Source organism: Phaethon lepturus, unplaced genomic scaffold, assembly GCF_000687285.1.
Source record: "Phaethon lepturus isolate BGI_N335 unplaced genomic scaffold, ASM68728v1 scaffold43992, whole genome shotgun sequence".
NCBI classification, from domain to species: domain Eukaryota; kingdom Metazoa; phylum Chordata; class Aves; order Phaethontiformes; family Phaethontidae; genus Phaethon; species Phaethon lepturus.
The window spans coordinates 1-14,140 of record NW_010523433.1 but is presented as its reverse complement, the minus strand read 5'-3'; the positions used below and the strand labels follow the sequence as shown (position 1 = coordinate 14,140).

Sequence of the window (14,140 nt, the reverse complement as noted above, 5' to 3'; positions counted from 1 at the left end):
CCGCACTGGCTTTCTAACCCAAAAAAAACTTTTCATGTATCCCCCTATTACTACATAATCTCAAGATTTTAGGACATGCTAGAGAACATGAAGCATAGGATGAAGAATTCAAGGAAGGAAATAAGATTAATTATTGTCACTTCACTTTATACTGAAAGTGAATGTAAGCACCTTCACAATACAAGGTGAGCTTATGTTACTTAGGTAACATCACACTCTATTCAGTGAGCAAAATGCACCAGCACTGCAAGACTGCTGAAGAAAGTGAAATGTCGAATGGAATTAATTAATCAGAAATACAGATGCTTTAAAAATAAAAGCTATTTGAGTTAATTTGAATCTTGATCTCAATTTTAAGACTAAACAATAGCACATTTTGAAAACAGGAGAAAGGATAGCTTTCACATGATTATTTCAGCTACAGAAAATCATAGTAGTCTGAGGTGGAGAACACATTAAAGTGAATGCAAGTCACTTCTCAATTTACATTTCCTATTTCACTGTTAAAATAAGGTATTGCTTAAAATCAGATTAGCTGCAATAGAAAGCCAAGAGTGGCTGTCGTACAAACTAAGGTCTTCTGATCAGGCAAAGAGCTTTATCTAGTCTGCCATAAATTTTTATCATGTCACGTGAAGGCCTTCATGATCCTCAGCAGCGAGACAGCCAACAAGGAGAGGTATGTACCAGACAGTTGGCAAAAGTTGATGCTAATCCACATCAATTAAGTCATCCACAATAACTTAATTCATTCCACACAGTCAGACTGGGGCACTTGGCTGGGGTAAGTGTCGCTAAAGTCCCTAATACTGGTAAAATACTTCTTCACTGATTTTAAGTATCATTTCTGTTCTGGTCTGTGTCATAAGAGACAGAAATAGTCAAGTATGACAACAGTTTCACGAAGAGCTGGGCAAATTACAACACCTCTTCTCAAAGACTGATACCAAAGGGCAGCCTGACTTCCAGTACTAACGACGTTTCATTAACAGGAAAACTGACCCAGAGGTGGCTCGCTCTCAACAGCTTTTTCTCCCAAGGTCCATTAGAGACATCAGTGCCTGACAACTTCCAGGTGCAGCTATGGTTTCTCTAACCCTCCACTCCACCTCTTCCTTTCTTTAAAGGGTAGCAAGAGGTCAGTGCCAGAAGATGGCTTGCGCCCAGAAGCAGGCTGCTACGCCCAGAATTCATTACTCTACTCACAAAATCTGCCAGATCTGAGAAGTGTTGCCATTTGCTGTCCCCGTCCTTCTTCCCAAGCACTCCTCAGACTACAGCAAGAAGCAGGTTGCTACGGTCATACCTTCTACACACATTCTCCATCTTATAGTCACACAGACATCTTTCACCCCCCACCATTAAGTGGGCAGGGCACGACAGAACATAAAGACTGCTTAGCCAAGAACATAGCTCACATACCCTGAGACGAAGAGTCAATACTAACACTGAAGTAAGTCCCTTTTTATTTTTGTTTAATTGAATCTCCAATGCAGCTACACATTCCAAACTGGTGGAATAAAACTTTAAACTCATCAATGGTTAAGAATTAACTCATGGTACAGTTGAGCACGTCATACTGGTTGACAACAGCAAAGCCATTAAAGTGGAAATAGATCTTTGAAGTATTTCAGAAACCAGCTTAATCTATGGAATTGTTTGTAGAATACATTCATTATGATGCATAATTAAAAGAGAAGGCAGTCAAGAACAAGCAATTCTTATGCAGGTTTCTTCTTCAAATCACTAAAGAAAGCACACCTGCAGTTAAAGCCAAACTCCTGCTTTGTCTGACTTCTGTGCTGCTACCATCAGCATCTATTTACATCAAGTTTAGTCTTGATAATCACGTTCAAACTCAAGTTCAGCAGTACATGCTGATGGTAAAGGTTGACTGTCTTTTTTTAATCCTCTTTGAGTCCTGTCTTTTGTCAATTATTCTGATCTGCAAATGAATCAGCCATAAATCTTGACTAAGAACTACCCCTTCACCTTCAAATTCAACATACTGAAAGAACAGATGCACGTCTTACTTCTTTCACTTTCAATGGTCTTCCACCAAGACTATGCTTGTTCAAAACCTCTGCAGCCTTTTTCATGCTTTCTTCCATCTTGAATTCAACAACACTGTGGGGATACAAGACATCTAAGAACATTGCTTATTTTTGAATAGTTTCCTAATTTCTTGCTATAAATTCGTAAGTGAACTTACGCGCATCCCTGATGAGATGGTTTCACAGGCGAGTAACAGGGAGGAGAGGAGGGAAGAAAGAAGAAATGAAGTAAGTAAAAACACGAAAAACACAAAAACACCTTTTTTTTTTTTTAAGTCAAATCACATTAGTTAGCCCTAATAGCAAAAATAAATGTAATCTTACCCAATAAAGCCTTCAATACTTGAATTCCATAAGATATAATTTCTTATGCGTTAACAGGATTAAACTGTAGTTTCTGAAGTTGTAACAAACAGAACTAAGTCCCGATTCTCCAAGAAAAATACCACACGCTTCATGTGACCTGTTCTTCTCTGTCATACAGCGAAACCCTTGCCATACTCTCTCACCCTAAATCCAGATCCTTTGGTACAGTTAAGTGTGCTCCTACTATTTTTTTCCTTGTAAGATACTGTCGCTGGACTAAAGGACTTAAGTACCTATGAAGGCAATATACGTTTACATTTAGGAATCAAATTCTATTTACTGGCCCAGGAAGTGTAGTTTACAGAACCTGCTTTTGCACACTGGCCTTACAAATTCAGCAAACCACTACAGTGACGTCTTCCAAAACACAAGTATTACTTTAATATTCCGTACCACTATACATACTGCTAGGGTCCATGGGTCATTCAAACAGCCAACGCCAACTGAACACAGTGGAAGACCACCCTAACACTGTTTACAAGGCCCCATCCCACCTCCTCCCCACCCCAAAAGAAGCTTTAAGCAATCCTATGTAATAGCCGCTAAGCATACACACTCTCTACCTTCCTGACTTCGTTTCGTTCCACGCCACCATACAGTTACATTTGTCATGTAGAAAATCCACAGAAGAAATCTCTCAAACACTTACCCTTGACTTTCCTTCAGCGTCCATTAAGAGCTCCACGTATGTTACCTCACCAACTACAAATCAGATTCCAGACGACACATATACCAAGGGAGAAAAGCCAAGAAAACAATGGGAATTTAGAACAATCAACAACCGTGTATGGAGCCTCTGCCTTATAAGAAAGCCCAGAAACACTCCATGTTCTCTAGACCACAAAACTGGACAATTACAGGTATGCAGTAAAGTCTTAAAACAGTTAAACATGTTCTTGATTTTCCTCCACTTCAAAAGCCAGCTATTTCCACAATATCAGTTTCCTTGATCTTTAGTACCCACTCATTACTTGAGGCAATCCAAATCCATGGGAAAGTCTGCAAGAACAAGTTTCCTTCGCTTTACATAGTATGCAATCTTGTCTCCACAGTCCAGAACTTGAATAGTTATTTGCTTTTCTCTGGATTTAAAAGACAAACTTCCAAAATTGGAGTCAGACTGAACCAAGAGACCAAGAAATCACTGACTGCCTACTGTTTTACTACTAAAAAACAGTGGTTCTTTAGCCTTTTGTTAAACCACAATAAAGTCCATTTTTTAGCTTCAATAAGTGGTATTAAACAGTCTGCCACATTTGCTCTCAGGACAAAACTGTCTACAGCAACAGGCAAAACGTGCTGGAAAACTACATCTGCACCTTTCCTCACAAGATTAGGATTGCCTTTTTATGACCACATAACCGTATCATGTACCTCCAGAATACAACTACCGAAATGGCTGCTGCCTTTGAAGTGACTGGCATACAGAAGAATCATTGAAGAAAACATTTTTTGCTTTTTCTTTCTGGTTTTAGAAGTCTTAGTTGTTAAGTTTAAGACAGGAGGACTCCAAGTTGCATTATCTGAAAGGTGGAAAGTAGTCTTCGTGGAAAGCCACGACCCAGTCTGCATATCAATAGCATACTTTGAGCAAGGAACTGGAGTCTCACATTCAAGAGTCTAGCCCTTAAAAAGGGACAGAGAGAAGAAGAGGTGTTCAGCCTGACCTCCCACAGGACCAGTCATTTATAGGACACCTAGTGTCATTATGCAAAACGAACACCCAGAAAGGTCTTTCTCAAGCTAGAAGAAAAGGAATGCTTAATGAAATCACTACTTTTTTTTTTTTAATCTCCATTTTTTATTTAAAAAAAATAATTTAGCAATATCAGCATTCCAGCCAAAGAACAGTTAGCTAGACAGAATAAACAAACTCTGATCCATTCATGTTTTTATGAGGACAGTGGTTTTGAGACTGGTAGAGGCTAACAAGCAAGTCCCTTTGAAAGGGCCAGGGCAGATCAGAGCATTCGACTACTATCCATAGCTCCACTATCTAAACAATACTTCTTGAAATAAAGACTAGCAAAATGAATTCCATCCTATAATCTGAACAGTAGGAGATCACATAGCATACATGGAGTTGTTTCCACAGTCTGTGTGGTGAAAGGGACTGCACGGTAAACAGTCCTCCTGGACTAGTCTTTGGTGGTACACGGTGGCCACGTGCCGAGTCCGAATATTCAGCATTACCAAGACATTCTGAAGCCATCCATCTCAACAGCAGCAGCCAGAGTCCAACCAAACTTTGATCAAGAATGCAAAAGTGATTCAACAATTTATGTAGTAAGACGACAAATTCCCAGATTAACTACAATACAAAACCACTCCATTTCACAGAGGCCAGAAGTCACGGGTTAGAAGTCTCTGACTTTTCTCCTAATAGCGCTACTGAGCCCCTGGATTGAGGGCTCTCCTCTCCCAACCACTAATCAAATTCAGCTACAATCCCTACTTCAGAGCCACACAAACAATTCCAAAGAAGTTTGCCAAGTCTGAACGTAACATATTAAGTATGATTTAACATTTACTCTTTTAACAATCTCTAACCTCTGAACCACAAGATTTCCAGGAGTCTATCACAGCAGCAATTGTTTGCCACTTGGAAAATCTAGTATGTGCCAATTTTGCTCAGTGCTTCACATTCAAGCCTTAGACACACCTATATTAAAACCTAGATATACATCTTAAAGTAGCAGATTTCCTTCAAAGGACATCTGAACTTCCTGAAGAGCCAAATTTTTTAAAAAAGGCAAGGGGGACGGGAACGACACAAATAGTGTAACCGCTTGCTATCCAAGACACCAAGTCCAGAGTAGAGAATGACTGCAAGAAAAATGCATTTTTTCACTTGAAAAACATGTCAAATTATTCAACATGACACTTCTTCCAGGAGACTATTGTTTGAGGCCAGCAAAGGAAACTTTTTTTTTTTTTAAACAACCTATGCTGGGTCGCGTTTTATTTGTCTTTTTTCTAGATCCCAAACCACAGTATATGAGAACATCAGGCATTGCGAATAAAGCAAAACAGCAGACAAAGGTAGCCTACGATAGTGCACAGGCAATTAAGCCATGGAAAAGTACCAACAGCAGATATCCATGTACTAAAGTGGCTTCAGAGGGCAAAAGGAATGCACAATGATAGATTTTCTTTATGCCAGAGAACAGTTGGCTTTTTTCAGGAAACATATCCTATATCCACAAATGAAGAAATTTTGTTCCAAGCTCAAGAGACTGAAGGAACTCAAGTTTATTACCAGACCAGCCTCCAAAGGGAGATAAAACTTGCAGAAAATACTAGCTCTAAGTCAATGTAAGTATAATTAAGGAATATGTTCCCCACAGTGTCTTTAAGACTTGGCTTAGAGCAGACAGATTTATTTACTTTTTTAAACATCACGTTTGAGAAATTTCAGAAACTCCATGTATCCTAAAACAAGAGACTGAAGCAGACACACTAGCAACACAAACCAAAGGAATCTCCAGTGTTACTCATCATTACAGCCATCAGGTTTTTACCCCCTCCAACTTTATATCCACTTTCCAAAGAAGTTTATCGGTGTGGAAAATTAAGATCTTCAAGCCAGGTTGGTCTGTCAGCATTCAGGTAATTTTCCAACGACTGTTCAGGAAGCTCAGATAAGTACGTCCATATGGTAACTTGAGGCACGGCTCGGATGGATTCACCTAGCCCTAAAGACGTATCTGGAAAGTAACTAGCATAACAAGCTCAGACATCGATGTCAACTTTGAAGATTCTAAAGTTGGGCAATATGATTTTAACAGTTAGTGACAAACCAAGAAGCTCCGAAAGGCATGAAAAGTGCAGAGAGGCAAATCTCAGCAAGATGAAGCACAGAAACTGAAAAAGAGGTAAGTGCTTTCTATTATGGTAATTTCTTTGGCCTAGAGGGTTAAAAGTAAATACTAAATAGAGAAGAAGGCTTCTCAAGACATTACCAAAACTATAAGGACACCCCATCAACTTCTGAAGTACAGAACAACAAGCAAATGTGACTGATTCAAGAGGACCCTGCCATCAAAAGCCTAATACTTTAAACATGAGGCAATTCAGAATCGGTCACAGCTCCTCCTTCATTTACAGTTTAAAGATCATGACAGGCAACCTCTAAAAAAACTACATGGGGGGGCTTGGGCTGGGGAGAGGGAAGGGAAACACACTTTATACATTTACAAAGCTTTAGTTAAATGGGAAGAAAAACATTCTTTCCAAAGTAGAGACAGAGGAGAATTCACAAGCTATCCTTTTACATTAGGGGAAGGTAAATCTCACTTTTGCATGAGAGAACACAGGAAAAAACATGGGTAATTTTGGCTCTAACAGCCCAGGCAGGAGAGATGAAGTGAAAAATCTCATTCGCTGATGAAGGACAGTGCCTCCTTGATGAGATAGTTAAGGCCAATAAGAATAGAGCAATTCATTAGCGCATCTACTGAAAGTAAGGGAGAACAAGTCAGATGTGGAACAGCACTTCCACACTGCTTATTCACCTTTTCTCTTGGCCCACCTAAAAAATCAGTCTGCAAGCACAATGCAACAGAATCTTGGGCACTGAGATCCAGGGACTCTCCAGTAACAGCTGTCTGCAGGTACTGCAGTTAACAGCTGTTAGTACCAAAGTAACAAAAGTGCCCAACTAACACCTGGGATCAAGTACAACAGCAAGAGGGCACGAGTTACATCTTTAGACGGCCACAAATTTCCAAAAATCTCTGGAGATGGAACAAGAAAGAAGGCAGCACACAAAGTTTAGCAGCTGCTCTTCTTCACAGTTTAAGCTGGGAAAGCCTCTTTTCCTCACATCCCCATTTTGATAGGAAGAGGTAAGCATGCCTGCTCCACACTACAGCTCTGCCTTAGGTAAACGTGGGTACAACCATGCCAGTACAAACAGTCCCTGGGCTGTCCTGGAATCTTTGAATGCGACATGAGCGTGGCCTTGACTGCAACTGCTCCTGGCTTTGCAACAGAGCAGAACAGAATTGTTTAGTTTTACAGCTAATCTTTCTCCTTGTATTGTATGCCATCTTGCTAGTCTGGTCAGGAAAAAAAGGGTTCAAAATACAAAATTCTCTATTTCCTAAAGGAATCAATAAATATCTCAAATTCAAATACAAGTTCTTTTTTGTCATATGGTATCACCTCGCCATGCCAGCTGCCATGAAGCATTACCATTTTTCTCCCTAAGACAGAGCCGTTTGTTGGGGGACAGATTAGGACAGCTATTTAGCATTCAATCATGTTTACATTTAGACTCCACTTACATGGAGCATGCTGAAGAACAACTGCCTCGTTCTTCTCCTGAAGCCATTCACCAATTGCCAGTTATCAGTGCTGATTACGTCAGTTTAGTAGAACCTTGTGTTTGTCAGCCAATACAAGGGAGTTTCAAACAAGAACATTTTTTAATGTCATTAATAACTGTGTCATACTGCATACCTGTAATTGAGTTTCACCAACAAATACACTGAAATGACTGAACCAAGGCATTACTCTTGAGACAGATGTCACCTTTAGAAGACTTCAGATGTACGCATCTGAAAAACCAGGTTGCAGAAATATGAGCAGACCTCAAAGCTCATGTCTCCTAAACCATACTTACTGACGCAAAACAGCCGATTGAGGTGAACTCCTCCTACGTTCAGCAACCTGCTATGCCATTGCTGCTAACAGCTTAAGTCTTCACGACTGCCAAGCGATGGAGCAGTCATGAAACGCCTATGTTTACCCTTTGTGTACAGACCTGTTTCACGTGCTCCCAAAACCTTGAACGTTTGGCCTGTAATTCTTACCCTTACAAACCAAGAATTCTAACGTTTAGAATTTTCCACAGTCACATTCCTGGTTCTTGGAACTACTATGCCTTGTATCAAGAAGTACCGATTGAGCAAGTTCAAGCACAGCACAAGAGCACCAATTTGGTAGAAGTCAGTGACTAATTAGAATGAATCGCAACTACACAGCAAATCTAAACTGTTGTATTTTAACAAGCAGTCCCAAAAACCAAGAACAATGCTTCTCAATGTTTAGCATAACAAGCCCTGCAGACAGAATGAAGAGGTTTCACTGTTCCCCTAGGAGTATCTGCTGGAATGAGCAGCTGAACAGCAAGGCAGGAAACAATCTCACACCGGACTTTTCCATCCACGTGAACTGGAGAGAAACCACAAGACACTTGGAACGGAATTCAACACAGTACTTAAAATTAGACATCTACACATACAGATACTCCTATTAACCAATGTACCTTGTGTAGCACAGTGAAAGCATAGTTTAAGGCACGGGACCATTCATAATTAGGGCCTGTTAAAGCAGTCTTTAAGACCATAATTCTTCACATTACAGAAAACCATTGCTGAATCTCAAGCATCAACCTTTCACAGCCTCTAATTATGTAAGTTTCCCAGGGCTTATACACCTGAAGTTCGTTACGCAGACTCGGTTCCATTTTGCCTCCAAAGACAAACATTTTAAAACCTTTTGAAAATTGGTTTTCCCATTCATTAGGCCACACCTTGTGAACACATTAACTATCATTCCTTACCTAGTTCAAACACAAGTGAACACTGATCACTAATTTGCAAGACGTTTATGACTGATGCTATGTATTTTAGAAGTGACCCACAAGGAGTGGTTGGATTAGTTACTCTTCACTTGTTTTGAGACAGTTTAATGATGGAGAAGCCAAGTATTTTCTTGCCACTCCGCTGCATTTCCAAGGTGACTTGAAAACTAGTAAAGCTGGGCATCAGCTTAAAGAAATAATGCTACATTTAGACTTGTCACCACCTGAGAGTAGTGAGCTCAATTTCTTCATCTTCTTCAAGAGATGAAGATGGTAAGGTCAACAAAGTAAGGCGGCTCCCATTCACATGGGACAGTTAAATAGAAGTGTGGAAGAGGGAAACACCATGAACATGATTTCCAAAGCCCTGTGTTGCAGCACATGCCAAAGCACAAACCTGATTTTTCTTTTTTGCAGGTCACCCTTAAATACATTTTACTGCTATCAAATGGCAGTATGGATCTTTATCTAAGCACAGATCACTACGAAGTTTGGGGACACAGCTGTATATCCACACACCAGATCAGCAGTAAACAACTAGCTTCATTACCCAAAAGACATTCAAATGCTTCAGAAAGTTTTGTTGCATGTCAAGGCTAAAGTCTGATAAAAGCCTCATTTTTCCCCCCCTAAGAAAAATACTATTTTAAATCCCCGATGAAGCACTATTAGCTGTATGCCAACATGCCTATAAAGGAACTATCCGTCTCGAAGGCTGCCAGGGAGCAGATGTTGTGCAACACCCAAAAAGGCTTCAAGAAGACCTTTTACGAAACTCATGTCACTTCGTCCACCCAGAACTTCAACTCTTAAGTTTACAAACAGTCAGCCACAAGTAAGATGACAGACATCACTTGGCCACCTGAGTTGTACATTACCTTTCTCTTTGACCAGGTCTTTCAGAGACTGCCACTTCACATCAAATGGAATATTTGTAATAAAAGCTCGGTATCTTTTAGCAGGATTAGCATATGGCTCAAAGCGATTTCCTCCTCTTTTGACACTTTTCTCTTTTCTTTTTTCATTTTGGCTTGGTCGTTCACCTTCACTGCAAGCAAAGAAAGATAATCACACACATTAACTACTCTGGCATTTGATCAATGTCACACCACCTCTTGGAACATAACTTGTTACATTCTTAAAACTAAATCAAAACTGGCAAAGTTTCATCCATTCACACTATTTGCAAAACTGTACACCTTTCAAGCAAAGCTGATACGCATGGCACCAGTGCTACATAGTGTATTATAACAAAATATTTCCTAATAGCAGACAACCTATGTCATGAAGATCCACTATTTTCTCCCACATTTATCCAATGTAACCCAAGTTTGGCATTTCCTAAGCTGAATCTCTTTAAAGCCGACCAAGCCTTACTCCGTCTCCTGGTGACACTCTGGACCAGACGTCCACCCTATTTAGTTTCTCCTTAGCACACTATACTACCTGAAGACTTTTAAGTCAAATAATACATTGACCCACCATATTTGTAGTCTAGCACCAAAGAATTTTAACAAAACAATCCTGTATCTAACAAAACACTCAGGTCAACAATTCTTATCTAACAACACTTTCTTCCTCCTCCAATTAATACAGTTTTTGGACGACACAAATTCAAAGCAACTGTGCATTCCAACAAATGTATTGAATGGTCTTTTTAACTATTTCAGAATACCAACTCTAACAGGTCAAAAATTAAAAAGTTTGAAATTAAGACTATTGCTTAACCAACCTAGATGACCATCAGTTCTTAACAGGACATAAGTGCCGCTGAATAACAGTATTTAAAATTAAATAAATAAATAAAACCAGGAGTATTAAATACCTCAGCCTGACATGACTCCCTTAACTAATCCAATTAATCTCATTGTTCACTTTGTGCTGGTTGAGAAGATGCAGAAATACATCTTTAAAAAGAATTCATGAGAACATGTTAGTCAAAAAAGCTGGTGAAGTTTCTAAAACTTATCTGTACATAAACTGAGCTTTTCCTCAACTTAACACCTACATAGCCCTGCAAAGTCCAAGCCATGTCAGAAATTCTGGCTCTGATGTGAACACACTTCTGCATCAACACTGTCTGTTCCTTTAGAACCATTTCAATCACTGAACAGATACAACAGCCTGCAGGGAAAAAAGAGAAACAAGTATGCAGACGTCTATGAAGTTTTATATGAGTGGGTTCCCCATTTTTATTACATAGCAGCCTACACTTTTTCAGCCACAAGGACATGTTACTGGCAAACACACAAAATATCGTACCTTATGGATACAGCCATAACCGCAAAGAGAATTTGGCTCTAAGTATGGCCATCATGCATCACTTCATGTCAAAAGAGTCATAGGTTCAGCATGTAAGTAATAGGCTGGAAAGGGGTCTATTAACTAAAGAACAGATTTTTTTTTTTTAAATGTACAATACTTACATTTCACCAAAAAGTAAAATTTTTAGACCTTCCCTTACCAAATTTCTTTAAAGCTTTTTGAGTAATGAAGTAATTAAAAATCCAAAAATAGATTCAAAATAGGCCAATCCTTCTAACACCTTAACTTCTGTTTGGCTGTAGAAATAACACAAAATTCAGTGCTTGTGTCAAAAGCTACACCCAGTTTTTTATGGTTATTCCTCAGACTGGAACTATTTACATTCCCCCTGGGTTTAACTGCTATATAACATGCTTCAAAGTAATGCAGTATGATGCAGACATTTTTTGCAATCCTGCATTTTAAGCTGACTTGAGAGCCTTAAAACACCTCAAGCTTTGATACACCTGTAAAGAGTTCAGACAAGCATTAGCCTATCACATACTCCTTATCATATTCATCATAACAAAATACATCCAGGTCAAGAGAAATGTCAAGGAAACTACTTCAGCTGCGAAGTTGGTGATTTTTTTTTTTTTCTTTTGTGGGATTTCAGACACCACCTCCATGGGTTTCATACACCGAAAGGACAAGAACAGGCACAGAAATCACTTAAAAGATGTGGTTACCAAGTCTGAAAACAACTGAGCATTCAGGGCTTCTTTTAAGGCAGTTCTAGACAGCAGGAAGGAATGAGCCCCACATCACCTCCAAAATACACCATGCTTGCCTGTGAGTATCCCTCAGTTGGAAGGGCAGGCGAGATAAAATTCCCACAGCAGCTTTGATCATCCCAAAAAGGAACCACTCTGATCAACTCTGATCCATTTACACCAAGGCTAACGGAAGATCCACAGAAAATAATGCACTTAAGTAGTTACTTTCAGAAGATATTTCATCTACTCTGTTGTTTTTTTTTCCTGGGGTTACAGAGCTGAAATGTTTCATCAAGACTTAAGAAAAATTCTCCTGTTTGTGATATGTGTAGAAGGAGGAACTGAAAGGGAAGCTCTTATTTCCTCCAAAGATATGAACCGATGCACATTCCTCTGCAAGATTTCTTAAACACACCACCTAGACCCAACAAGTCTACCAGAAATCACCAAGAATTAAAATCCAGTATAGGCAGATCCCCCTGAAGGGCACTGAAAATACGCTCACATGAACGCTGGCATTATCACTGTAGACGTGTTAGTTTTTCCACATGGAGCTTTATATTACAAACAGAATTGCACCTCGATAAAAAGACAAGCTCTCTGCAAAGACTACAAATATGACAGGGCCAGGAAAAAAAGAAAATGAGAATAAAGTAGACATCTTTACTTAATACTTCCAGGAATAAATTGTCTCCTTATATAAGACAAATTACTGATTACATTTTACCTAGAGCTGCAGGCTCCTGCTACCATCGCCAAGAGTAAGCTTCAAGGTGTAAACAGAATCTAAGACATGATCATCCCCCACACACCAACTACCCAACAGAAGGAGGAGAGAAGATGATGGGAAAATCCTTCCCTTCACTGTATTATGTGCCACGGTGGGATCCCCACCCTCCAGGTCAGGACTGCCTCCGCTCCTGAACAGGCATGCCTGTTCCTGCCTGGCAGGAAGCAGACAAAGAGAGAGCCGCGTATGACAGTAATTTTTCGGTTGCCATAAGCACAGTTTAACTATTTTGTGTTGGGGGGGAAAAAAAAAAAAATAGATATGGACATTTTTCCCAAAAAGTGACACTTGGAAAGCAGACTGCCTTCCCAGTCATGTGAAACCACAAACCACAAACTGAGGCAGCAGGGGCAGATGAGAGCGGTTTTCCAACTCGAGACATACCGCCATCTCCTTGCCATACCCATGTTATCTCCAATTAACTACAGACCATCGAGCTGGCCTCTGTTATTCAGATCTGTCAGCTCTGGGTCATACTGCAGATATGCAACATGCCTGGGCGTAACAGCCTGCAGCAAACAGCAGCCGGACTGACACACAACTATGTAACACACCTCAGGAACAGCAGATAAACAAATCTGACCTCAAGTCTGAAACATTACTCACAGAACGTCAGGTTCAAAATGCTAATTCTTATCTCCACGGCATTTAAGGCCTAGGGACGAAAATTAACCAAAAAAAATGTGTGCTTTATTCCATAGATTTGGTATTTAAAAAAGCTTTGCTAACTATGGAATTTTCCAAAATGAAGTTAGCGTTAAGATAGGAGAGAGACAGCAGTTCAAGCTTTTTCTGCTTATCATCCCCACATTCACAGACCTAGAATCGTAAGCCCTGCAATTTTTCTTTTTAATTTCTGTAACATTCTAGTGACATCAGACACACAACCCTAACTTAGTGCCTGGCATCACCTTCAAGCTCTCGCTCTCGAGGCATTTGCCTCTCGTGTTCCTAACCCACTCCACAGGTAATCATCGACCACGAAACAGAGCACACTTTGCTCCAAATGTTGCAGCACTATGAGAGATAACTGCCCGAGAAGAGCTTAGCTCTTGCAACCTGCCATTGACAGAACAAAAAGTGATTAACTTACAACACCAAAACCCACCCCACTGGCACTGCCTATGCGTCTAAGAGAGGCTTTAATTTGTCCACTAAGGCCCAGCAGAAACATTTCCTAAGAGGGATAAGCAAAGATCTCTAGGATCTCCCTGGCCGCCGTACACCGAGGCCTGCGCAGTGCACAAAGCGCCACGACGAGGGACCGACTCCCTCCCTGCTCCGACCTCGGATGGCGAGCGCCCCCGGGCGCGCCTGCCCG

General features: G+C 40.2%; 1 protein-coding gene across 2 annotated transcripts in view; it reads right to left on the bottom strand.

The window, feature by feature from the left end:
• The window catches only part of HNRNPM (heterogeneous nuclear ribonucleoprotein M), a 21,800-nt gene extending 11,747 nt beyond the window's left edge, over positions 1 to 10,053 (bottom strand). The window contains exons 1-4 of one of the 2 annotated variants that reach the window (XM_010282119.1): positions 9,888 to 10,053; positions 3,070 to 3,122; positions 2,213 to 2,220; positions 2,034 to 2,127 (exon numbers count right to left, since the gene is read on the bottom strand). In XM_010282119.1, coding sequence (XP_010280421.1) covers positions 2,034 to 2,127; positions 2,213 to 2,220; positions 3,070 to 3,093 — 126 coding nt within the window. In that variant the 5' untranslated portion in view covers positions 3,094 to 3,122; positions 9,888 to 10,053. The remainder of the gene's footprint in view (positions 1 to 2,033; positions 2,128 to 2,212; positions 2,221 to 3,069; positions 3,123 to 9,887) is intronic. The other variant, XM_010282118.1, reaches the window with a different exon arrangement.
• Between the last annotated feature and the right edge of the window lie 4,087 nt (positions 10,054 to 14,140).